A 24,294-nucleotide genomic window follows, 5' to 3' on the forward strand; every position below is an offset into this window, starting at 1 on the left:
GAAATTGCACCGTTAAAAAAAATTATACAGTTTTAAAAAAACGTTGCACTATTATGGTTATAAGTTGCACTATTTAAGATGTAAACTGCAGTTTTAAGATAAAAATTGCACTCTTTAAACGAGAATTACACTCTTTGTGAGATATTTACACTGTTTCTTCTCTTATTGTATTTTTTTAGATATAAACTGCATTCATTAAGATGAAAGTTGCACTCTTTAAACGAAAATTACACTATTTAAGAGATATTTACACTGTTTCTCCTCTTCTTGCACCATTCGATATGTAACCTGCACACATTTAAGAGATATTTATATTGTTTCTCCTCTTGTTGCATTGTTTCTCCTCTTGTTGCGCTGTTTCTCCTCTTGTTACACTGTTTCTCCTCTTAAATTGCACAGTTTAAAAAAAATACCAGTGCAACAGAGAAAAAATAGTGCAACAAGAGGAGAAACAGTATAAATATCTTTTAAAGGGGTGCAGTTTACATCTCAAATGGTGCAATTTTTGTTTAAAGAGTATAACTTTCACTTTAATGGATACAGTTTATATCTAAAAGAGTGCAATAAGAGAAAAAACAGTGTAAATATCTTCTAAAGAGTGTATTTTTTGTTTAAAAGTGTAATTTTTATCTTAAAACTGCAGTTTACATTTTAAGTAGTGCAACTTATAATTTTTTTTGCAGTTAACGATGAAATTTCATCTTCATCATTCTTTTTATATAATTTTTTATCTTTATTTTTTTTCTATTTCTTCTATAATTTTTTTTGGTCACCCTCTCTGCCAACAGCCACGGCGCCGGCCTACGACGCCGCTAAGAACGCCCCACTCCAAAGCTACAGCGCCGCAGTGGCCTCTACGGTGTCGGCGTCGGCGCCGGCGAAGATGCATCGTCGTCGGAGGCGGCAGAGGAGGAGGGAGAGGGAGAGAACGTGAAGGGCGGGGAAGGGCGAAAGAGGCACCGTCGTCGGAGACGGTGGAGGAGAGTTTGAGAAGAAAAGAAAAGAAAAAAGCAAAAAAAAAAAAAGTCACGGTGCGGCCTCAGCGGGGTTGGAGGCGAGGAAGGTGGGGGGTGCGTGGGCGAGGGCAAGAGCGAGAGCGAGAGCATGAGGGTGAGAGGCGAGGCGGACCGTTTCCGCCTCCGCCTCCGCCTTCGCTATTTTTTTCGGCGAGAGATAAAAAAAAGAACGAGTGAAACGAAGAGGAGAGAGAAAGAGGAGAGAGAAAAAATAATAAGGGTATTTTTGTCAGTTTGTTGAAAAGTTGGACAGAATCTGCAAAATCAAAAAAGACGGCCCAGTTTGCAAAAGCTCAAAATTAGTGAATTTTTTATGCAAATTGGCCTAATGTATTTATGCACCATAATTCAAAATTAAAGTCCCTAGTAAAAGTTTTAAGTAACTAAACTATAATATAGTGACAGTACAGGGACTACGTGTATATATTTCACCTATACAAAAGGTGGGTACTGCTCCACTTGGTTTGGGACAGGAGCCGAGGAAATTGAGATATTGAATGCAATTGACCCTTTGTTTGGAGATATTAAATGCAAAAATAAGTAAAAAAAACTAGTAATTAATTACTTGATTCTAATTAATAAGAATATATGTTAATGGTTAAGATATAGGCTAAATTATATAAAATTTTTCTATCAAAAACTTTTTTACTTTTCCTCTTGTCATTTAAAAACTTACACTTTACCTCCTTATAAAATAAAAAATGTTCACCGGGAGAGTACTGTGTCTGTATGAACTGTAATGACAAAATAATCATTTTGCCTCTCACCAATTTTGTCTCCAACCTTACCTTGCTCATCCGCCGCCTCGATCGGCTGCGGTTCATGCCTTGATCTGCCGTGATTCCTCTCTATTTTCTTCTTCACCTGCTCCCCCTCTCCTCCTGCACCCTTGTCGCCCCTACATTTCAGCGACAGTAGGAAGGAAATCGAAATGGGCGTGGATGGAGAGGTGGGCAAGGACAACGAGGGCGAAGGCGAGGTGGCGGAGGAGGGCGATGGGGTGTTTGTGGGCACGGATGAAGATGTGGGCGAGGGCGAGGTGGAGGAGAGCGAAACAACAGTAGAGAAGGCGGAGGATATTTTTAGTATAAAAAAATATTTTATAACGGAACCCTAACATATTACTAACGGTAGGGGATGAAGTGAACATTTTTTATTTTATAAGGGGACAAAGTGTAGAATTTTAAATGATGGGAAGAAAAGTAAAAAAGATATATTAAATTCCATTTTTTGAGATGTCCAAACACCAGGCGCGAATCTGCGATTCGAACTTGAAACTTACTGCTTTAAGTAATTCAGTTACTTAAGCTCTCTGGTGAAAAAAATATCTTAAGAAGAATTGAAGAAACAAATTAAATCACAAGCAATTTTTTTAAAATGCTCAAGCCACAGATAACACGGCTTTAACTATATTATAAACAAAGTACCTGAAAAATACGAATTACATAACTTTATCAAAAGAATAGAAAAAAAAAAGGATTATCCTTAAAGCTAATACAACTTAAAGAAATAAGTAATCCTCAGGATACTAGCTCTTCTGCCCCCATTACAACCAAAAATAGAAAATAATAACCAAAATAGTTTCATAATAAACATCTAAATACAAAAGGGTTCTTATTCAGTACATATATATATATNCAAGTGAAAATTTTTGAAAAATTGTATAGCTTGATAAGTGTTTTTTTCGCGGCTGTAGTCACTTTTGCTCGTGTTAATCCTCTTCGTAATCATCATAAAAGATTGAAATGGCAACCATCATAGCCTGAAAAAAAGCAAATTAAATGGTGTAAAAAGGAGAGGGAAAAAAAAAAAAAGATCATGTAGAATAATGGTGTCTTAAATTAAGTTGGTCGGATGAGCTTATGTATACATGTAGGTTGCAGTAATACAATAACTGTACATATGTAACAACTAGCTGCATGTCAAACTTAACTTTGTTTGATTTGATTTGATTTGATTTGATTTTTAAAAAGTCCTCTTACTTGGATCTCTGGTGACAAGTATTGCCGTGCCGCCGAAGTCGCACGTGCCGCCGGCCACCTTTGTGCGTTGCCAGTAGCTGTTAAATGCGAACGACGCATGCGAAATCAGCGTGTCGGGCTGGTAGCACGACCCGTTGGGCTGTATTACGTCGCAGTCTGCCCCCGACCCGCAAGCATAGTCCATTGCCTCCTGAATGATCGGGTCGGGCACCGTTGGCTTCGCCACGCACCACAACCCGGGCATTGTCTCCGACGGTGGCGGCGGCGGCCCTAGTGGTGGCGGGTACACTATTGGTGGTAGAAACATAGGTGGACCGGGCACGAATTCAGGCGGACTCGGTATAAAACCCGGTGGGCCCGGAGCGTAACTTGGTGGGCTTGGTACGAACTCGGGTGGGCTTGGAACAAATTCCGGTGGGCTTGGAATGAACCCTGGCGGGCTCGGAGTGACTGTCGGAGGGGTTGGAGTCACCCCCGGTGGGTTTGGAACGAATTCTGGCGGGCTCGGAGTGACTGTTGGAGGGGTTGGGGTTACACCCGGCGGGTTTGGAACGTACTCTGGCGGGCTCGGAGTGACCGTTGGAGGGGTTGGGATCACCCCCGGTGGGTTTGGTGTGATCACCGGGTACGGAGAATAGCTAATTGGTGGGGGCGGAGAGAATTGAGCTGGGATACTCGGAGTTGGTGTTGCGGTGGAGGGCGGGGGTGGTGAGAATACCGGGGGGTAAACGCAAAATGGGGGATTGATTGTAGGGGAGGAGGAAGGGCCCATATCACCACCATATGGGGGTAGTACAAAAGGTGAGCCAAAGTAATAGTATGGGTCAGAAGGTGAGTATGATTCTTCGAGTTTCCTCATCGATGTCGGCTTTTTCGGTGATCTGATCAATGAGAAGTGCTTCTCGGGTTGTCTCAGACTCCTTGCTTCTATAAAATCAGCGCAAGAAAAGCATGAAATCGAAAGATGTGTGCTATGTTTTAAAAGTTTCTAATTTGATGTCGAATTTAAGATTTCGTTACAATTCGCTCCTTCCTAATACATATTTAATCGGATAGGATAGTAACATCTACATAAGTGTCATCTAAACGGTACATCCGACTCAAAACCGAGAAATTTGATGAAAGATATGCAATTGTAACGTAATTGCTACACCTAAAACCTCGGTGCAAATTACCCGCGAAGGAATTGAGCTTTAGCATAACAGGGACTACAACTAATGAATGCATATACTTACCACATTGAGTGAATAAGGAAACCACAATTGAGATGTGGAGAATGAGATAAAATGGTGCAAAGTAGCTCTTCTTCCCTAGCTCCATAATAAGTCACTTCTCCACTTTGGGGACACTTCTCTTTGCTATTGAAGCCACAAAGCACTATGAAGCATGGGGATGGGGTTGTTATAGTGATAAAAAGACTAAACAAGTGTGGATCACCCATCAAAAGATGTTGAAGAGGAGCTCCACAAGGGTGAGAGGAAAAAAAAAAAAAAAAAAAGTTGGTGAGGGGTGGAAAGAGCTTAGCTTTGGTGATGATTCTTCAATTGGACACTTTTTTGTCACCCTCTTTGTGATGGATTGGTGATAGATTGTGGTTTTTAGGAGTTGTTTAGGGCAGGGCATCTTTATTTGAATGATGGGTTGTGTTTAGTTTTTTTGCTTTTTTTTGTTTTCTTTTAAGATTTGAATCCTCTTTTCTCCTTGTTCAGTTTTGGCATATGTGCTTGCTTGGTTGCAGAGAAATTGAAAAGGTTATGTAATTTGGCCTTTTTGATTGCTTGTGATCTAAGTTAGGTTTGTTGGGCCAGGCTTGGGTTTAATATGGATAACACATAGTTGAACCACTCCAAAAAAGTATATAAAAAATTAGGATTAATTTTATACATGTCCCTACAAATATAGTGAATGGCAAATATACTCCTACAAAGTTCAACTTTCAAATGTTGTCTTTGCAAAAGTTTTGATATTTTCAAATATGTCCAGCTGATTTGTTACCGTTAGAGAACTGTTTATATTTTCAATTTTGTCATCACAAATATATCCCTCTAAAAGCCACAACAGCATAATATAAAAGGATAAAAATGTCAAAAACTAACTGGGTTAAGTATTTAACCTATGATTAATTAAATTTTTCTAACGGATTCTAACGACAATGACATATTTGAAAATATCAGGATTTTTACAAAAATAATATATAAAAGTTGAATTTTATATGAATATATTTGTCATTCACTATATTTGTAAAGACTTGTATGAAATTAACCCAAAAAATAGTACTAAAATATAAATTAACAAAGAAAATAAATATTGATCAGCATTTGGGGTTGGAATTTGAAAGATCCATGGGCTTTTGTGTGAGTCACGGAAGTTGAGGGTGATATTAATTAATTAGCGTAGCAAATACTATTATTGTTAGGACAGATATAATAATTCTACTTAATATTTGCATGACATAATTTATTATCTTTTAAACCTTGTTTCAGCATAAAATTATTGTATTTTCTGCGATTAGACTCTTTATTCTCAGACACTGATTTGGAATATATCCTAATGTGGTTTAAGGCTCGAAAAATTTTACGAGCCTGATCCAGGAAAATTCTGGGCCACAACTGGGCCATTAAACAGTGAATTTGCGGGTTTTGCGGCCCACAATGCATCAATTTTAGCACCCGTAAATTATTAATTGGTTTGACTAAGTTAATCCTAGAAGAATTTTTTTTTTTTTTTTTCTTCGACACTCGTGAATTAAAATGAAGACTTATTATTATTATAAGAAAGAATCCTAACATGTTGTTAACTGCGAGAGAATTGTTAAATATAGATTTAAAAAATATTATTGTTTTAATAACTTAAATTTTTATATGAAAGTAATTATTTTTTTTTAAAAAAAAAAAACTCAGATGAACGCTCTATTATTAATGGCACCCCCCCTACTATTCTTTCTCAGTACCTGACAATGATGAAACGCATCTATCATGAGTCCCCTGTGTCCCTCTAAGTAATAAAATAATAATACATGGGCCAATAATAATAATAATAATAATAATAATAACTATAGTAACCATAAAAAAGTTGGAAAAAGAAAAGGGAGCAAAGGAGATCTTTCAACTTTAAAGGAAACTCCACAACTTAGCAAATATAGCAACAATGAGGTGCAGAGAAGGAAAAGTGACTAGACATAGGAAATGGCAACAAACTATCCCCACTGGCCACTACCCCTCCAACATTTTCTCCCTTTTTTTTTTTTTTTTTTTTTTTTTTATAAAAGCTCTAATAAACTAAAGTTTATAATATTAAGGGTTAATTTATACAGCCCCATGCAAACATATTGAATAGTAAATAATATTTCTATAACCGTTTGGTTCGGGGTTAAGTAAAAACTTGTTATTTCAGGAATAGAGTTAAATTCATGGTAAGGTAAGGTTAGAGTAATTTTATGTTTGGTTGAGAATTGAGTTTAGTCTAGATATAGGTAAAATAGTGTTTGGTTGGAATAGGTGGGATAAATAGGATAGTGGGTAAAATAGTGTTTTGTTTGGTTGGAGTAGTGGGGTGGGGTGGGGTTAGCTAACCCCACCCCCCAAATTGGGTGTTTGGAAATAACTTCGGGGTTAAGGGGTTATTCCACCCCTTAACCCCGAACCAAACGGGTGCATAAAGTTTAACTCTTCATATTTATTGCTACAAAAGTCCAGTGATATTCGTATTTGCTCTTCTATTTGTTACCATTACAGTATATAAGAGAAATAAAAAGATCAATTTACCTCATTCACTAATTATGATTAAATATTTTATTTATAGTTAACTATACTTTTCTAACGGATCCTAACAGCGGTGGTATATGTGAAAAAATATTAAAACTTTTTTATTAATAAATATGAAAATTAAGTTGAACTTTATAGATATATATATATATATCTGTTATTTGATCTATTTACAGAAAGTTGTACGCATACAATTAACTCTAATATTTAAATGCGTCCTTCTAAATTCATTCCAATAAGATATGCAGCATGACCGAGTAGATGATTGTGAACCATAATTCTAAAATTGTTTCATATATCTCATTTTGTTAATTAATACGACGTAGTAGGTTTCTAAAATCTCATCTAGTGATTTGTAGTCAGATTTTTATAGTTCTTAAGATTGGATCATGGGAACCTCAGTTTATAGAACATAGTCCATATAACATATGTACCAGTTTATCTCTCTCTTCTCTCAGTCTCTCTCCTCTCTCCTCTCTCTCTTCTCTCCTCCGTAACACCTGCTCTCATCTCTCTCATCTCTTCTCTTCTCTCTCTCGTCCCTCTAAACACTCTACTCTCTCTCTCTCTACTCTCTGCTCTCTCTCTCTCTGTTTGGATTATGACCATCTTCTTCGATGCCGTGGCCACATCAAGCCAAGGTCGGGGGGGGGGGGGGGGCGAGTCCTTGCAGGATTGGACGTATGAATCAGTCAATGTGTTGATGTCATCTCTCTCTCTCTCTCTCTCTCTCTCTCTCTCTCTCTCTTGTTTTGTTTTTGTTTTTGTTTTTGTTTTTGTTTCTGTTTTTGGTAAAAGCACAACACAACACAACACAACACTTCACTTGTCTATGAGAAAAGCTATGTACTAGCTATCAGTGTTGTACTCTGCCCACTCCCACGCTACATATCTTCCTTCTGCGCAGCTCCTGACAGCAAGATTGTAGCAATCCTCCATCGACATGTTTTTGGTGCTTTTTTTATATGTATAAATTTTATCTGAACTCTCGAATATTATGAATCAATTACTCAATCTCTATTTCATTTTACTATATAATTTTTCAGTTTGTTTAATTTGAATCACTCAATAAATTTTTAACTTTAAAATATAAAGTACGTTGTTTATTATTACAGCTCAATTAATTAGTATACTTTATATAATTTTTGAAACTATAAATTCATTTACTTAAATAATTAGATTAAATTTTTAAAGTTAAAGTATTGTTAACTTATTCAAATAATATAAATTGAAAAATTAAATAGTAAAACTATATTTCTGAAAGGTCAGATAAAAAATTCAAAATATGCCATAATTCAGACAAGTTCAATATATTTTTATCTTTGTTTATTTATGAGAGGGCAATACCCCAGCTACAAAAACTTTAATTTATCACAATAATATTTTAGTTAATTTGTTTTAATCTATTATAATTAACTTTTTAAGTTGTTGTCCCGTTACTAAATGTAGTTTAAATTAATTAAATTAGACTGTGGAAGTTAATTGTAACAATCTAAAAAATTTAAATTAAAAACCATAATAAATTAAAATTTAATAACCACAATATTGTCACGCGTCTCAAAGTTTGATGAAAGTACTATCTATGACGTGTTTATTGGAGGATAAATTAACCCCGTGAAATTTCTTTTTTTCATTTTGGTTAACTTAACAGAAATGCTAAGTCGACAACTGAAAGAAATTGTAATATCTACAATCTCTCATTAGGATTGTAAATTTACTAACTTCCTTTTTTATTTTTAGTTAAAAAAAAGTGATGAGCTTTGGAAAAAAAAAAAGTGGCTTTCAGATTAGAAGAGGCATAGAATTATAGTTCAAAGTAGATTATTTACCTAGGATTATTTTGAAAGTCCGTTTGCTTCATGGTTTGGAATATTTTAAAAATATTATATATTTTATATAAAATAGTATAATTTTGTTGCTAAATAATATAATATATGTTCAAATATTACAGTATTTTTTAAAAAGTACAATATCGATCATTTCGTTCTCACGTTTTTCTCTCTCATTACCGCCACCACGTACCTTGTTATTGTCTATACCACTCATGAGCTCGCTCGCGAATCTGCTTCAGAAGTATTCTTGATCAGTGACTATCGATCGCTCTTTACCTCCGCCACCTTTGATCGTCACCGTTGTCTCCCTAATTGATTTTTGAAATGAGAAAAAAATCGGAAGAAAAAGAAAAAAAGAGAGAGAAAGAAAGGATAATTAAGTCGGTTTGAAAAAAAACAATGATTCGAATCTTTTGAAATGAGATAAATAATTCATTTTTACAAAATTATAAAATTCGTAAAATTTTTTTAAAAAATAAATCTGAAAATTACGAGAAATTGAGATATGAATAGTAACAAACTGGGTGCCCCCCGCCCCGGGAGCCGAACTCACCAAGCTACAAAAGTAGTCCGTTTCTTTGATTCATATGACTTTTCTTTTTTGTTTTGTTGACATGAGTTTTGTTTTTTGAGTTGGCCTTGTCACGTCGTATAACTCGTGTCGTGTGCTACGGCTTCGTACCCCCCTCCACTGTTTCCCCCTCTTGTCCCCTCTCTCTCTCTCTCTCTCTCTCTCTCTCTCTCTCTTACATGCGTATTCTCTCTCTCTCTCTCTCTATATATAATATATATATATATATACACATGTACACTCACACTCACACTCACACTATTGACTATACCACTACCAAACCAACCTGCATGCAACATCTCTAAACAGTACATATACATACTCTACACACTCATATATCCTCCACAATTTTATTTATATATACCAACACTAGTATATTCACCCCTACTTACCTCCGAGAAGGCTTCCTATTATTATTGTTATTATTATTATTATTATTAATTATTGCTGTTGTGTTGCTGCTACTACTACTGAAGGAAATGAATTTGCTACCGTTGTCGACCACTATCGCTGCCAGTGCGGCCGGTTCCTCCTCGTCGGGCGCAGGTGCAGGTGCGGGTGCTGCTGACGAGTTGGACGGCCGCATCTGGCGCCGTCTCCCGCCGCTTCTACTCCCTCCTCTTCTCCGACGCCTTCCTCCGCTCCCACCTCCTCCTCTCCCCTCGCTTCTTCTGGTTCGCCTTCTTCCTCCTCCCTCCTCTGTCTCCTTCCTCCGCCTCCTCCTCCGCCGCCTCTTCGTCGTCGTCTGCGCTGCTGCCGCCGCCGCCTTCGTCGTCGTCCTCCTCCTCCTCTTTGCCGCCTCCGCATAATATTGCATTGCTTCTCGATCCCGCGACGCTCTGCTGGTATCGAATTCCCTTGTCCTCCCTCGTCCCGCAATCCTTCTCCCCCGCCGCCGCCTCCGGAGGCCTCCTCTGCTTCCTGTCCGACTGCTCCGGCCCCAAGACCCTCCTCCTCGTGAACCCGATATCGAAGATCGCCGCCTGCCTCCCGCCGACGCCGACGCCCCGGCTCTTCCCTGCCGCCGCCTTGTCCGTCGGCCCCTCCTCCATCACCGCCGTCGTCGCCGGCGACGATCTCATCTCCCCCTTCGCCGTCAAGAACCTCACCTCCGAGACGTTCCTCGCCGACGCCGCCACCGGCTTCTACTCCCCCTGGACCGGCCCCCCCAGCCCGCTCCCGCGCCTCTGCAACATCGACCCCAGTCGCATGGCCTTCGCCGCCAACAGGTCGGCTTCGTCTTCGTCGTCATGCCAAGTGAAACAACCATTTTTCTCTACCTCTATCATAACTGCTTATACTCAACGCTACCTCTCATATCTGAACTCGAGACTATAATTTCTCTTATCCTCGACACGTGGCGTAATATCTATGTTAGTATTCTTAGTATTTTATATGTTCAAAAACGTGGCTTTTAAGCGAAATTAGCTAGCTATACATGTACTTGAAATAACTAGAATTCAGAACATGGAGGAGATAGATCTGATATCATACAAAAGAGTAATTTTTTTTATTTTTATAAGTAGCTAACTTATGTTGGTAGAGAACGGCGGTTGGTTTTAATATTTTATGTTTGGACCGCGGAGCGCCATGCAGGTTCTACTGCATGAGCTCGTCGCCGTTCGCGGTGTTAGTGTACGACGTGGCGGCGAACGCGTGGTCGAAGCTGCAGCCGCCGATGCGGCGGTTCCTGCGATCCCCGAGCATCGTGGAGCTCGACGACGCGCGCGAGGGCGGCGGCGGCGACGGCGGCGGAAAGATTGCGCTGGTGGCGGCGGTGGAGAAGAGCAGGCTGAGCGTGCCGCGCAGCGTGCGCGTGTGGGCGCTGCAGGCCTGCGGGCGCGCGTGGGCCGAGGCCGACCGCATGCCGGCCGACGTCCACGCCCGCTTCTGCGCCGCCGAGGCCGGGCGCGGTTTCGAGTGCGTCGCAAATGGCGGCGTCATCGCATTCACGATAAAGGCGGCGGCTGCGGCGGCAGCGGCCGAGGTGCTGCTGTTCGATTCGATTCGTAAAGAGTGGCAGTGGGCCCCGCCGTGCCCATTCGTCGCGCCATACGGCGGCAGCAGAGCGCTGAGGGGGTTCGCTTACGAGCCCCGCCTCGCCACGCCGGCCATCGGCCTCCTCGACTCCTCTCTTTCTCTCTCTTTCCAGGGCTTTTCCGGCTAGAGATAGTATCAGTGCAGGAATTATTATCGACGGAGCATGTCCATTAAATATATATATAGTAAATGGACATTTTGATTCGATTCAATGTATCTGTTTCTGTTGCTACAATATCGTACCTATTGCATATGGATTATTGTTGTGGGAGCAAGAGGGAGATATGTATGGAATGAGTTAGGATAGCATAGCATAGCATAGTGCAGTGTAGGAAGTGTTGGGTTGTTATTAGTTGAAGGTGTTGGGGGAAGCTTAAGTTGTTGGTGTTTGCCTTTTAGAGAGCAGGGGCTGATGTGGTAGGGTCCAAGTGTTTGCAACTGTACTAAAAGGCTTGAGAATTAAGTTGGTCTATTAATTTATTCTCTGTTGCTACTCATGGTTTGGCTTTCTCTCATGGAGAAGCTTGAGAATTAAGTTGGTCTATTTATTCTCTGTTGCTACTGATGATTTGGCTTTCTCTATGGAGAATGGATGTAGTGATAAAATTTAATAAGTGTACCTGCACCAGGTGTATCCATACAACTAACTCATCCACATGTTAGATAATAAATTTAATTGATGGTTAATATCTAAGAATCTTAATAGAGGTATATTCTATAAGATGTTAATCAGCTTAAAACCATTTGGTTCATAAAAAGTAAGTACCCAAAACATTATATTTTTATATATATTTATAGGCTGTTTATAAGATCATACAATGCAAGCAATAAATCTGAATAATAGCTTTGAGATGTTGTTTAGTGCACAAAGCACAGTGCACTGGGTGCATGGGATTGTTCATACAGATAAAGTGGAATAGATAGATGTGTTATTCCTTTTGTATTGTTTTGGTGTGTGATGTGTATACTTTTTCCAGTTAAAGGACAGGAAATGGCGAGGTTTCTTTTTTGGCTACAAAAGAGGAAGAATCTTTTTGCAGTCACATGCAAGAGAGAGAGGGAGAGAGACAGAGAGACAGAGAGACAGAGAGGAGTCTGCAAGAGTAGTCCTTGACAAAAGCTAAGCAGAGAAGGGTGCAGAACCTTCTGGGTGTTGGGATTCTATTATGGGGAAGAGCCAAATGAGGGAATATGCAACTAAACTATTAGAGGAGCATGAGTTGGGCCAATTTTGTGGGTTGGAGCAACTTTTGAAGCAGCTCCCTATCAACAGATTGGTATAGTATAGTTATTGCTACAGGCATTTGGTTTGCAGGTGCTGCTGGCTAATGAATTGCATGGAGCTTTTGCTGAAAGCTGAAATCAGTTTTTGAATCATAAAATCTCCAGTATTTTTACTAGTTTTTCTGCTAGAATTGCTTAATAAACTGCTGCAAGTGGTTTTTTCCCACTAAAATCCTTCCAAACAACTGGGGTTGGTAACAGGAAGTGTAATTGGTTATTCTGCTACAATCTCATTTCAACTTCCTATTGCGTAAAACATTCCGAAAGTTCTATGTTTATTGCAGCAAAAAGCACAACATAGATTTTGATATGCTCCAACAATAAGCCTTAGTGCTTGTTGCCTCCTCCAGTTTTACATGAGCTTGCATTATATCAAAATATAAAAAGCTACAGCATGCTTGCTATTATTTTGCCATCCTGTATTAAGAGCCTCCCTGCAGTGTTAAAAGGAAAGTACTAAACCACACACCATCTAGCGCAGAAAGAAATTCTTATATTGAAAACATCAAATTTGACAAAAATGTAACAGATCTGTCAACTAGTGAGATTACAATCTTGATAAGTCAGACAATTGAGAAACTGATCAAGTCAGGTTACAATAGCCATTAATAGGTTACACGAATGGCGCCCGAATCTTAGATGACTTCTCCGTCAGAGACACTTAATTTTAGGCCAACAAGACCCTAAAGAATGGCATAAACAAAAATGCATCCTAGCTGTGTTTTGTTATGCGATTTTAAGCTTAAGATGCAGCTTCAAAAAAAGAACTAAAAAGCCATTCGACCAGCAAGCCTGCTTTCCGATATCCTTCTGTCGATGGCCGCATCAATGGAGTTCATCTGTTTTAAAAAGATATTTGAACAAGAGAACCAGATAAGTTGCGCTGAAAAAAGAGCTTATACAAAACATAAGTGGGGTACTTTGATCTTCTCTTATCTAACAACATATAAAAGAGCTAAACTTGAATGAAATCTGCTGACCTGCACCAAACTCTGGTTGCGACTGTGACCAAAAATAGATAACAAGATATGCTATGATTTGGCAAAAGCCTGCCAGTGCATACTTATATTCTTGTTCCACTCAAATCCCTACGCTTAGTTCAGCAATAGGGAGAAAGAATATAGAACAAAAATTTAAAATTAAATTTAACAAAATACATACACATTTTCGCATTCCCCCTGGTGCTATGATGAGAACCCTCGAGTCATTTGCAGCATGAGATTGTCAGTTTGTAAAACTAACTAGCAGCAAAGAGTAATTTAAATGCCTACAAACCTTTTTGACGCCCACACATCATCATTATACATAAGGTGTAGAGCAGAGGGTGAGATTAAAGAAGTCATTGATGACATAGAACAGAATAGAATATAGAGGGTAAAATTCAGTATGGGCCACAAAATCGATAAGAATGTGCCAAATTTATAATAGTTTATATGCATCATCAAATCACAGTGATGCAGTTTAGTGATAGCAAATATTTCTGGAAGGTACTGATTTTGCATACCTTACCCAGATAGACCTGCGAAAGGTATTGCAGATCCATCGAACGAATTAAGGAAAGGGTGTGACGACTTACCTGGCTAGTTTCATCATGCACCTGATACTTTGGCAAAGACATTCTTCTTTCCTCCTGTTGCATAGTGCATAATTTTAGAAAACGAGACATCATGACGCAAAATAAAGAAATAGATAGCATCAAAAGGAAGTTATCTTACCATGGACATTGCCTCGTCATCCCAGACCAAGTATACCTCATTGGTGGCTGGCTGAGTAGCAGGGGCCTTGTTAGATATCACAGGTGGGGGCCCAATTGAAGGGGCACCAGTGTTCGGCCCAGACGCATAACTATGTGAATTTGCATAAGGAGCACCACCTAAAAAAAGGATAATACAATGTACTAATCAAACACCAAATAAAGGTAGAAAAAAAGGGAAAGTATAGCATATTAATCAATGCCACATAAATGATGTAGGATGTCTTAATATCAAGACGCTTCTGAGTTAGCTATATACAGTTGCAGCTACCTTACATCTTGAAATGCTAAGACACTTGAGTAATTGCTATTTAGTTTTTGCTCATCGCTCATTCTTTGAACAGATGAAGTTCCTGTGAGCTTAAAAGTACGTTTGATTTAAGTACCTCTATTCACTGGTAAAAAACAGAATATACCATTACTTAATGGAGCAATTCCTTTGACAGAAACAGTTAAATTCAAGTGAAACTTGACGGGGATTTTCTGAAATCAAACTTAATGAAAGTTGAGGCAGCAAAAGCAAAATTTTAAAGTTTAGATACCCAACTCAAAATGCACTAAAGTACAGTTTTTTTTTCTTTTTCTTTTTTTTTGGGGGGGGGGGTGTGTGTTGCTTAATCTAAAGTAACAGAATCAACAAACAGAAAGAGCTATTCCTACTGTTTCTATACTGCAAAAAAATTTCAAACCTTGATTGTTTATGGCATCATATCCACTTGCTGTAGGAGTGGCGTACGCGGAGTTCGTGTCACCTGAACCTCCGAATACTGCTGGAGAAGTTGGTGTAACTGTTGCCGGTGGGGGAGTCGATACATTGGTACTGATGGGGAAAAGTGGCTGCGACACCGGAGTGAGCACGGGTGATGGTAGACCAGGTGCGCCAACTGGCATGGTTGGTAGCAGACCAGGAGCAGAAGTGGATGCTAAAGGAGTTGCTACATTTTGAATAGGAAACAAAGGTTGTTGTGGTGCCATCCCTGTAGGTGGAATAGGGAGTGGAACAGCTGGTTGAGGTGGGAACCATGGCTGCGGCCTTGGGATGGACCAAGTTGGAGGCTGCATCACCAATGTTGGATTGTAACTGGAAGAAAAGTAAAAAGAAAAGAAAAGAAATGAAAAGAAACCCATAAAGTCAAACTAGCATCCTCAAACAGCTAAGGGAAAGTATAAAAAGGAAGAAACAGAAGTGTGACACACACATGCATACACATCAAATACAAAAGAAAGAAAACTATAATAATAACTAGAGGTCATTGGAAAACAAATCTCTGGAGTTCAATTTTCTCAATTCCTTCATTCTTAAACTTAAGAGAATACCCTATTTCTTGTGGGAATTTTTATAAATTTTTGAAAGAAAATTCTGACTTGCAAAAGTGCCTGATGCGAGTTTCTTGAAATCATACAACTGCATAGTTAAGGGTTTAAATCCAAATATGTAAAATTTGAGGCACCTCTTTCCAAAAGATGTAATAACCTACTGGTGGCTTTTTAAGGGGAGCAGGGGTTCAGGGGATATCAATATATTTTTGCCTAAAATAAAAAAGAAAGATAAGAGCATCAAAAAGAAAATGCTATCTGTAACATCGATTAATGTGCACAGGATCATACACTGGAGGCATCGCACCATAAGTTGGTAGTGGAGGATAGCCAATGCCTGGACTGGGTACCACACCAGTGGCAAGTCGACCAGGTGGCACTTCCAACTTAGCCATCTTCGCAGAGGAATCTTCATCTGCATAGTATTTACAGGAAGAAAGGTCAATAAAACTTGCAGAAGAACATAATCATATACACAATAAACAGGCCATCAAGTAAGCAAGAGTAAATCTAGTTCTAGTGTAGACTGAAAATTACAACATTATTAGTTTCGGTTATTCAGACAAAAAGAACTTATGCATAGTCAATAGTTTTCACATCCGGAAATGACCATCAAGATGGACAATATATACGAGGTTGGATACAAGCAAGAAGCTTCATAAACTTTGTGTATGGCATCTGACCACTAGTACGGACAATTTCTACGAGATAAAAAATCAAAGATCAAGCTACCCAATATTCATTGACATTGTTGGATAAACCATAGCAATAAGTAAAGAAGTTCTTACTAAAATCAAGTCAAAAACTAATTCAACTGAGATCTCTAGCTAAAGTCAACCAGAGAAGTAGTATATTACATGGTTAAAGGGTATTGTCACATCCAGTAATTGATAACTAAATATTAAGCATCTCTTGATCCCTAAAAATCAAGTGATTTAGTCTAATAGAAGTAGCATCATAAAAGGATTAACTAATTTGCTCTACAAGGAGATAAAATAAAGATGAGATTTCAGGTCATAAAAGGGAGATAAGACAAAAGGAATAGGATTTAGAGAAGAAGAAGCTGAAAATTGTCAATAATCCCAAGGAAATCTTGTAATACCTCATCTGCTCCAAGTTATTGAATTCATCAAAACTTCCTCTCAAGTCATACAAACAGATTGTAAGAACAGGGTTCTGTTGTTCCAGATAAAACTTCAGGGTAAAACAGTAAAACTCCTACTTTTAAAGAACACAATCGTCATATATTGTGTCATGACCGTAAACCACTCATCCACCTCTGTTCAACACAAGCATGTAAAAGAATATATATACCTTCTCCATAATGAGCCGCTAATATTTCTGGAGGAATCCCTTGCATACCAAAAATCTCGATCTCTGTTGAATCTCTATCAGGCTTTGCATTAGGAACCCTGCAAGTAACAAGTTAAGAGATAAATACAAAGCACAACGTATGTCAAAGTTGATAAATCGTATGATATGAATGAAATGCTGATAGGCTAAAAACAGAATTGCATGAAATGAATACACCCCATATAATCATTCAAAGGTCAAACAGGAAGATTACAAACGACACTCTTTAATTCTCTAATTAGGGAAAGATTAAGTTGAAATCCTTCTTAAGTCATTCACGCAAAATCAAGTAAGACATCTTTTGAATCCCCAAAAACAGACCATAAACGTACATTTTTGAAAAACATAGCTACGTGCTAAATTTGAATCGCATAAAAGTAATGCACATATTAGAAGCAAAAAATATTAGCTCCCCAAATCGTGGAATTTAATCTAAAACAAGAAAAGACACAAATGGATGATAAAAAAAATCTCAAAGCATCAGTATGAAATTATCAATGAAAGATAGTAGCTTCAACCTTCGATGCATTGAATTTACCACGTACACACTATCGCACGCACACATGTAAGCTACTTGGTGTTGCTTGGTTTCATAACCTGGTTAATCAGGGTATGTAAATCACGCCATCTCCGAGTAATATAAATGTGCCAATATTCCTTTTCCCCCCTACACGTAGTGTTCCCAGCCTAAGTTTCGAGCTACTAGATAGTACCAAGGCATCTCAAATCAGCAGCTCAAAACAAAATTAAACAAAAAACCACACGCTAAAATAATATAAACGACACATTTTTTTTTCCGATTTCAGTAATACTACGTGAAGTTCAATGAAAATTAACCTAGTTTAATCCTCCTGCTAATCTGCCTTCTTAGTTTAAACAGATAAATATATGAAACCAACCTGAATCCAAATCACACATCATCATCACGAGAATCGAATTGGTTAAATGCCAGGGGCCAAAGAGATCTAGAGTTAGGGTTTGATTTACTTGGTGACGGTCTCCTTGTGGACCTGGAGCACGTGGATCGCCATGCCGCTCGCGGTGGAGAGCTTCTTGTGGCACACATGGCACTTGAAATGCTTCGCCTTCTGGTGCTGGACCAGGATCTTCTCGTCGTCGAACTCACGGTCGCAGTAGTAGCACCAAAACTTCTCCACCCTCTTCTTCTTCTTCCCCATCGCGGCTCCTCCCGCCTCCTCCTCCTCCTCCTCCTCCTCCTCCTCCTCCTCCTCTTTCTCTTCGGATCCTTCCGACGAATCTAGGGTTTCCCCTCTCCTTCTAGATCGCTCCTCCCGCCTCCTCCTCCTCCTCTTCCCCTTCGGATCCTTCCGACCAATCTAGGGTTTCCCTTCTCCTTCTGGTTCGACGAAGATGCAAGGATTAGGATTGGGGTTAGGGTTAGGTTTAGGGTTTCAAGCTCGTCGCCCCCAACGAATTCCTCTTTCCATGTCTCGATCTCGACCCTGCAACAGCCCTTCTTTTTTATTTTCCCCCTTCGTGTGTTTTTTGGCTAATTTTGGAGATTATTATTATGTCCTATATTTAATGTGAGAGAAATTGTAGTGCACGTGCATAGCACGTGCAAATGAAGTGTCGGGACAATTTGGCCCTTGGGCCTTACTTTTACATCTTCGTCCATTACTTTCTACTATTTTACATTTGTACATCTCTAAATGGTAGTATAAATAGTAATAAGTGTACAACAATTCTTTCTCCCCAATTATCCTTTTATCCTTCTTCTTCCTCCTCCTCCTCTCATCTTTCCCAAATTTCCTCTCCTCTCTTCCCAAACCCTAACCCTAAACCTCTAATCTCCTAACTCTACTCCTCCCAATTCCCTTTCCTTTCCCTTCTCCCCATCTCCCTGTCTCTCTACCTCTTCTTCTTCTCTCGACGGGTTGCGGAATCGCTCGGGACATTACAATTCTCTACATCGACGGGTTGCGGAATCGCTTGGAATATTACACTCAGTCGCCGTTATCAGTAACCTCTATCTCCCCTCATCAATTTATTTCCTCTCATTTTTTTTTTCTCGAATTAGGTTTATTTCTAAGCATTAGATGTAGATTAAATTAGTGGGAATCTTCCTCAATACACTTATTTAATCTTTTTATAATCAGCTAGTTGGGAGAGTTTTACTATGTTTTACTCTGATCTCATTTTTTTGAATCATAGTCCATCTATTCCTTGCTAGTTATTGTAGGATTTGTAGGAATTTAATGTGATTAAACCTAGTTAATCCAGCAAAATACGATTGGGCAAAATATGATTGGATCGAAGCTGTTTACGACTATTTTGCGGTGTCGATTAGATGGAATCTAATAACCTGAAGTTGTATAAGGTTTTTTAAGCGGATTGAGGAGTCGGGAAAATTTTTTTTTTTTTTTTCTACTTTTCTTATGTAGAAACAAGATTTAGTTGAAGAGAGGAAATGGATTGTAGTTGAGTACTCTCCATTTTTTATACAATTCTTTTATGCTGATTAGATTGATCTCAAAGTCACTACAATGTGAATTTTAAGTTTGCTTTTAAGAGTCATAGGATCTAGGGCTTGGTGGATTATGATAGTTCGACTACAGGTCGATTAAATTGCCTGAACATTTCGATTCAATATGGTTTTGTTTCTTTTTTTTCTTTTCATGTTACTTTATTTGTTTGTTTTTCTTTCTTGACCATGGAGTAGTGTTAAAAACCTTTCTATTGAAGCAATTGCCGACCTGTATATTTTCCAATGATTACACATGGTTTTATTAATATCAGAAACTCGGAAAATTAGATACTTGATGTAGTAGACTAGACGATGCTGTTGCTGCTTGGTTGCCTTCTGTTCTTCTAGAGGCTGCGGCATATTGGTTCCTCAAGAATTCTCAGTCACTAAATTGCGAGTGTCTTCATGGGCTTCTTTTCTGTAGGTTTTTTTTTTCGTTTATCAAAAGAATGTCGACATTTTAAAGTCTGCTCTTTTTCCTTCTGAACCTTCAAAATGTGGAAATTTCTGTAGTATCAATCTTGGAGAGTGAGGTGTCGATGGCACTTTAATGCTACCATCACACATTGCATCTATTTCTTTGTGTTCTTCTGTTCCTGTATAATCAGTCTAGATCTTGCTATTCAGCAACTTCTTCTAGTGATTTATGTCAAAAAGGGAACTTTAGCTGTGAATCCATTTGTATATGACTGCTAAGTTTGATTAGTGGAATCTGCCATCTCATGATGTTTAAATAATCAAGCTTGAACCGAAATAATTGTGTATTGAGTACTATTTCCATATCCAACAGGGTACCAATCAATAGAAGCAATGCCGGGAGTAATACAAAAGTTCTTCATTGCATCTATGGTCATGTGGATGGCCCCAGTTGCAATATTATACGGGTTTAATAACAAGTTATTTCCCGGTATGCATTTCTTCTCTGACCTGTTCCTCTTAAAGTAATTACATACTAAACAAATATGTTGGAAACCTGTAGATTTCCTTAATCATCATTATCCTATCATTTTTTAGCTTAATACTTTTCCCTTCTCCTGTAGGCATTTAAGATTCCACTCTCCTATTTTGTCTTATCGCTCTTGGTTCATATTTTTCATCTAAGGCTCCATCTAATGATATGATTTGAGATGTAAATATGGAAATTGTACCTTCATATTACCTAATCTTGCTTAATTGTTTGCTTAAATTGCACGCTTGTTTGATTGTTTGGACTTGCATACTTGTGAATATCAAACAGGTACGCGTCAGCTTTCCTCCGAATCCCAGACACTATTAAGCGGATTCGTTGCTGTTATATCGGTCAACTTGGTCATCATATTGTACATTTATATGGCAATGAAAGAGCCCGCGGCTCATGAGCATCAGCCCGATCCATCCTTTTTAGCTGAAGCGAAAGCCAGTATCAGCAAAAATACAACCCAATCCAGAGAAAAAGAGGAGTAAGAATTAATGTAAGTTAAATGTGAATTTATCTCTAATTAGATGTTTTATATCCTTTTTACGTTCCACTAGTACTCTAAAAAGTTTTGTGACGGTATAATGATCAGTGTGCAATTGCTTGTTTTAATTTTGATTACATAAAAACAAGTGTATTATCTTGTGTCTTGATGGTGTGAAAGTTGGTGATAGCAGTCAAGTTAGTGTATGAACTCCCCAATGCAGCAATTTGTGCAGTTACTACAACTGCAAATAACTAGATATTGGAACAAAGATCATGTTCAAACAACATATCAAGTTTAGTTGAATGATCTATGAAATAGCATAAGTGGGTACTGTTTTCACTTCCATTTGTCTTGTGATATTATAACTCTCCATTTCTTGATTTATTATTAATAAATTATTTACTTGCTTCGTACTTTCAGTGCATAGCTTTCTGAATATTCTTCATTTTACCTTTTCTTTTCCTATTTTTTATGTTTGAGATGTTGATTGTGCTATTCTTACTAATTGAATATTGCAATTTAAAAGCACAAGTATTATTAATTAGTGTGTCCTTTTGTTAGGGCATAAAAGTATCTTTTGAATATCTGAAGATTTTTGTGTAGTATTTGGCGAAAATACTGTCACAAAGTTGATGAAAATAGTATTCCTAGGTTTGACATAAATCATTGACATTAGACTCATTCCCTCTTGCTGATATCTTGGAAAAACAAGGTGGACATTGAAGCTGGGTTGGTTCAGGGACCCACCATTTTTATCTCTTCTCCACTCTGCATATCTCAGCCTAATAAGGGTCTAAGTGCTTCTTGAGAATGTGTTGTCCCAGTAGTTATGTTAAAAAAAAAAAAAGGCACTGTACTAAAAATCTTTCCAATAGCTTTACTCTGCCTCAGAATTTGAGGAATCGATTTGGAACCTATACTTTTAAAGGTTTCATGTCTCAGTTTTGCTTACTCTTGCAGCAGAAGTTTCAGATTTTTGTTCTTTAACCTTTCTCAAAAGCTCTACTAAAGAATGCTTTTGCGAAAAGCAGATATAGAATCGTCTCGCCCGTAACTTTTATAGCTATTATAGAGTTTGGTTCCAATCCAAAATGCTGACAAACTGTTTTCGTCCATCACACCAAAATTTTTCGAATTTCACCACCAAAATGTTACAGCATATCTTAAAAGCGCATTTCAGCTGCAGCAAATGGAAACATTCCATCTGCGAACTCGACAGCGAGCAACGACAGCATAATCGAACCACTCGGTCGAAAAGAGGAGCATTCCAATGTATCAAAGAGGATGGCGAAAACCTCTCGGGTTAGCCTCGAGTTGTCGGTCTTGAAGCATTTTGTGTTTCTAGGCCCATTTAGCAAGAAGAGACATTAAACCCCCGCCGAGAAGAAGGGCGAAATGCGTTCCTAACTGAAGCCGCACGTTGGTTTGCACTCTCGGGTTCATGAAGTCCGCTGCCAGGAGATCGACGAGAGCCATGTAGATTAAGATCCCCGCGGAGGCGGAGTTGAAGAGGCCTTCGACGATTAGGGCGGTCGCGCTGGTTCGATCGTAGCTGGACGATATTGCTATGCCCAGCAGAATACCGATCGGAGCCGTGAGGGAGAAGAAGGTTGCCATGATCACCGTTGCCCTGGCTCTAAACTTTGCCTGCGGTTATGAAAACAAAGAAGAGGCTCAGTACAGCATAGAATTGGCAAAATTTTGATCCTCGGATGCAATGCAAACATTCTTATTCATTTTTCGGTGTTTTAATAAGTAAATTTGGTCCTTAGGATTTAAAACTATCTATCTAGTGCTACATTAGTGGTGAGAAAGTCTAAATGTAGCACATGTTTGGCTCGGTCTCGGAGTGCTGCTTGAGAAAGCGCCGACACTTGCTTAACAATAACAGAATCTTCAAATTAGAACTTCTTACTTTTTTTGAAATTAAAACAAATGTATTTCGACTTCACGATGAAGTTACCTGAACAATACATCCGCCGAGCCCTATGCCTTCAAAGAACTGATGGAAACTCAATGCTCCCACCAGCGGCCTGATAGTGGAGGGTCTCTGAGAAGCACCCAAGGAGACACCAATGATCACAGAGTGCACCACAATCCCCAGCTCCAACACCTAAATCAACAACATCAGGGAAACAAAATGAACTAACAAAATCCCCAAAGCTCACTTTGAACGTAGTAATGATACCAACAACACGAAGTGTCTCATTCACTGCAGTTAATTGAAGCGTAGTTTTCAATAAATTAAGTCAAATCATGTCCTGTACTGATGATAAAAGCAGTGTCGTAAAATACGTAATAGGAAACAGTTCAGAAATAGTTTTATCTGTTTCTTGCTGACTGTCTCACCTGAGAAACAATGCGGTGGCGAATCCTCTCCGCCGCCGACGCCTCCTCGTCAGCTCCTGCTGTCTCCGCCGCGCCGTGTGCGTGCCCGTGTGTCGCGTGCGTGTGCACGTGCACGTGCCCGGCGTGCGCCCCTCTCCCCTCCTCATCAACGCCTCCTCTTCCGTCGCCGTCGTCGTCGTTGTCGTCGTCCAGCGGCCGCGCTTTGCTGAAATGGGCGCGGCGGTAGTAGCCGGTGGCGAAGGAGTCGAGCATGAGGGTCATGGCGGCGGACGCCATGGCCACGAACCCCGCGAAGGGGAAGGCGCGCCAGGGGGAGCGGGGGACGCAGGGCGAGGTGAGGGCGTCGAAGGCTGCGGGGAGGATGTGGACGAGGCCGGTGGCGAGGATGACCCCGGCCGCGAAGGCCTTCACCGCGAAGAACGCCTCGCTCTCCGCCCGCAGCGCCTGCACCGACCGCCCCGCCATCGGGATGACCACGCCGGCCGCCCCCGACGACAGGATCGCAGCCACCGCCACCGCCTTCAGCTTCAGCGCCTGCGCCGCGCCGCGGCCCCCCTCCGACTGGTTCTTGCTGCAGCTGCAATTCCCTACACCTTGAATTGGGGTGAAGAAGAGGAAGAAGAAGAAGAAGAAGAAGAAGAGGAACAGGATCTTCATCTTCATCTCCATTGAGAGTGAGGGAGAGAGAAGGGTTGAGTGAGAGTGAGCGTGAGAGTGAGAGTGAGAGTGAGAGGGTGGGATATGATTATGTTAGTTAAATAGGGAAAGAAACATTGGAGGGGGTATGGGGATTTGTAGTGTAATAATGGGCTCATCACAAGGGAGTGATGAGACCTATAAGAAAACATTAAAAAAACAAAAAACAAAAACAAAAACAAAAACAAAAAAGTCTTTTTCATAACAGATTACGTGGCACACGATATATATATAAATTTATGCGCAATACTATCTATTCATCTTAACATAATAATAATCATTTAATTATTTTTAAATATCCCTCGATTAAATATCTTTTGAGGAATAGATAGTATGCTATCCGTTTCGTTTATTTTATTTAGAAACAAACTTAGCTGAAGATATGAATCGATTATAATTTAAACTCG

The 24,294-nt window shown here is 39.4% G+C and overlaps 5 protein-coding genes across 9 annotated transcripts; 2 read left to right on the forward strand and 3 right to left on the reverse strand.

Moving 5' to 3' along the window:
• LOC109725056 (extensin-like) lies at nt 2,655-4,595 on the reverse strand. Of its 2 annotated transcripts, none has more exons than XM_020254113.1 (3): nt 4,234-4,595; nt 2,999-3,922; nt 2,655-2,778 (listed from the first exon to the last, which is right to left on the reverse strand). In XM_020254113.1, exons 1-3 carry the CDS (start codon nt 4,316-4,318, stop codon nt 2,747-2,749), a joined length of 1,041 nt encoding a protein of 346 aa, XP_020109702.1. In that variant the 5' UTR covers nt 4,319-4,595; the 3' UTR covers nt 2,655-2,746. The 2 variants fall into 2 exon arrangements, with proteins under 2 accessions (XP_020109702.1, XP_020109701.1); XM_020254112.1 differs by having other exon boundaries at nt 2,999-3,925; nt 4,234-4,592.
• LOC109724805 (protein UNUSUAL FLORAL ORGANS) lies at nt 10,018-11,332 on the forward strand (the record flags this gene model as incomplete). Its single annotated transcript, XM_020253733.1, has 2 exons — nt 10,018-10,394; nt 10,762-11,332. Coding segments are annotated over 2 exons (948 nt in total), but the record flags the coding sequence as incomplete, so codon positions are not given.
• LOC109724847 (protein SUPPRESSOR OF FRI 4) lies at nt 12,963-18,433 on the reverse strand. 2 transcript variants are annotated; one of them, XM_020253789.1, is made up of 7 exons: nt 17,900-18,433; nt 16,874-16,971; nt 15,851-15,974; nt 14,932-15,323; nt 14,205-14,362; nt 14,066-14,119; nt 12,963-13,328 (listed from the first exon to the last, which is right to left on the reverse strand). In XM_020253789.1, the coding sequence occupies exons 1-7, from the start codon at nt 18,088-18,090 to the stop codon at nt 13,257-13,259; spliced, it is 1,089 nt and encodes a 362-aa protein (XP_020109378.1). In that variant the 5' UTR covers nt 18,091-18,433; the 3' UTR covers nt 12,963-13,256. The 2 variants fall into 2 exon arrangements, with proteins under 2 accessions (XP_020109378.1, XP_020109377.1); XM_020253788.1 differs by having other exon boundaries at nt 12,963-14,119.
• Nucleotides 18,619-22,167, forward strand: LOC109724868. 3 transcript variants are annotated; one of them, XM_020253818.1, is made up of 4 exons: nt 18,619-18,895; nt 20,191-20,307; nt 20,638-20,851; nt 22,029-22,167. In XM_020253818.1, the coding sequence occupies exons 2-3, from the start codon at nt 20,211-20,213 to the stop codon at nt 20,841-20,843; spliced, it is 303 nt and encodes a 100-aa protein (XP_020109407.1). In that variant the 5' UTR covers nt 18,619-18,895; nt 20,191-20,210; the 3' UTR covers nt 20,844-20,851; nt 22,029-22,167. The 3 variants fall into 3 exon arrangements, with proteins under 3 accessions (XP_020109407.1, XP_020109406.1, XP_020109405.1); XM_020253817.1 differs by having other exon boundaries at nt 22,023-22,156; XM_020253816.1 differs by lacking the exon at nt 22,029-22,167 and having other exon boundaries at nt 20,638-21,261.
• On the reverse strand, nt 22,132-23,903 carry LOC109724866 (zinc transporter 4-like). Its single transcript, XM_020253815.1, has 3 exons — nt 23,192-23,903; nt 22,806-22,955; nt 22,132-22,489 (listed from the first exon to the last, which is right to left on the reverse strand). Exons 1-3 carry the CDS (start codon nt 23,858-23,860, stop codon nt 22,184-22,186), a joined length of 1,125 nt encoding a protein of 374 aa, XP_020109404.1. The 5' UTR covers nt 23,861-23,903; the 3' UTR covers nt 22,132-22,183.

Source organism: Ananas comosus, linkage group 19 (assembly GCF_001540865.1).
Source record: "Ananas comosus cultivar F153 linkage group 19, ASM154086v1, whole genome shotgun sequence".
Classification (NCBI taxonomy): Eukaryota; Viridiplantae; Streptophyta; class Magnoliopsida; order Poales; family Bromeliaceae; genus Ananas; species Ananas comosus.

Bases quoted from the DNA above. Each gene is read 5' to 3' on its own strand.
- LOC109725056 (XM_020254112.1), bottom strand. From the start codon at position 4,318: ATGGAGCTAGGGAAGAAGAGCTACTTTGCACCATTTTATCTCATTCTC. The intron at 3,926-4,233 runs GTAAGTATATGC...CTGATTTTATAG, and splicing joins TTCCTTATTCACTCAATGTG to AAGCAAGGAGTCTGAGACAA. The intron at 2,779-2,998 runs GTAAGAGGACTT...GCTTTTTTTCAG, and splicing joins ACTTGTCACCAGAGATCCAA to GCTATGATGGTTGCCATTTC.
- LOC109724847 (XM_020253788.1), bottom strand. From the start codon at position 18,090: ATGGGGAAGAAGAAGAAGAGGGTGGAGAAGTTTTGGTGCTACTACTGC. The intron at 16,972-17,899 runs GTAAATCAAACC...TGTTACTTGCAG, and splicing joins CACAAGGAGACCGTCACCAA to GGTTCCTAATGCAAAGCCTG. The intron at 14,120-14,204 runs GTAAGATAACTT...ACTATGCAACAG, and splicing joins ATGACGAGGCAATGTCCATG to GAGGAAAGAAGAATGTCTTT.
- LOC109724868 (XM_020253818.1), top strand. From the start codon at position 20,211: ATGCCGGGAGTAATACAAAAGTTCTTCATTGCATCTATGGTCATGTGG. The intron at 20,308-20,637 runs GTATGCATTTCT...AATATCAAACAG, and splicing joins TAATAACAAGTTATTTCCCG to GTACGCGTCAGCTTTCCTCC.
- LOC109724866 (XM_020253815.1), bottom strand. From the start codon at position 23,860: ATGGAGATGAAGATGAAGATCCTGTTCCTCTTCTTCTTCTTCTTCTTC. The intron at 22,956-23,191 runs GTGAGACAGTCA...TTGTTGATTTAG, and splicing joins GCCACCGCATTGTTTCTCAG to GTGTTGGAGCTGGGGATTGT. The intron at 22,490-22,805 runs GTAACTTCATCG...TCATAACCGCAG, and splicing joins TCGGCGGATGTATTGTTCAG to GCAAAGTTTAGAGCCAGGGC.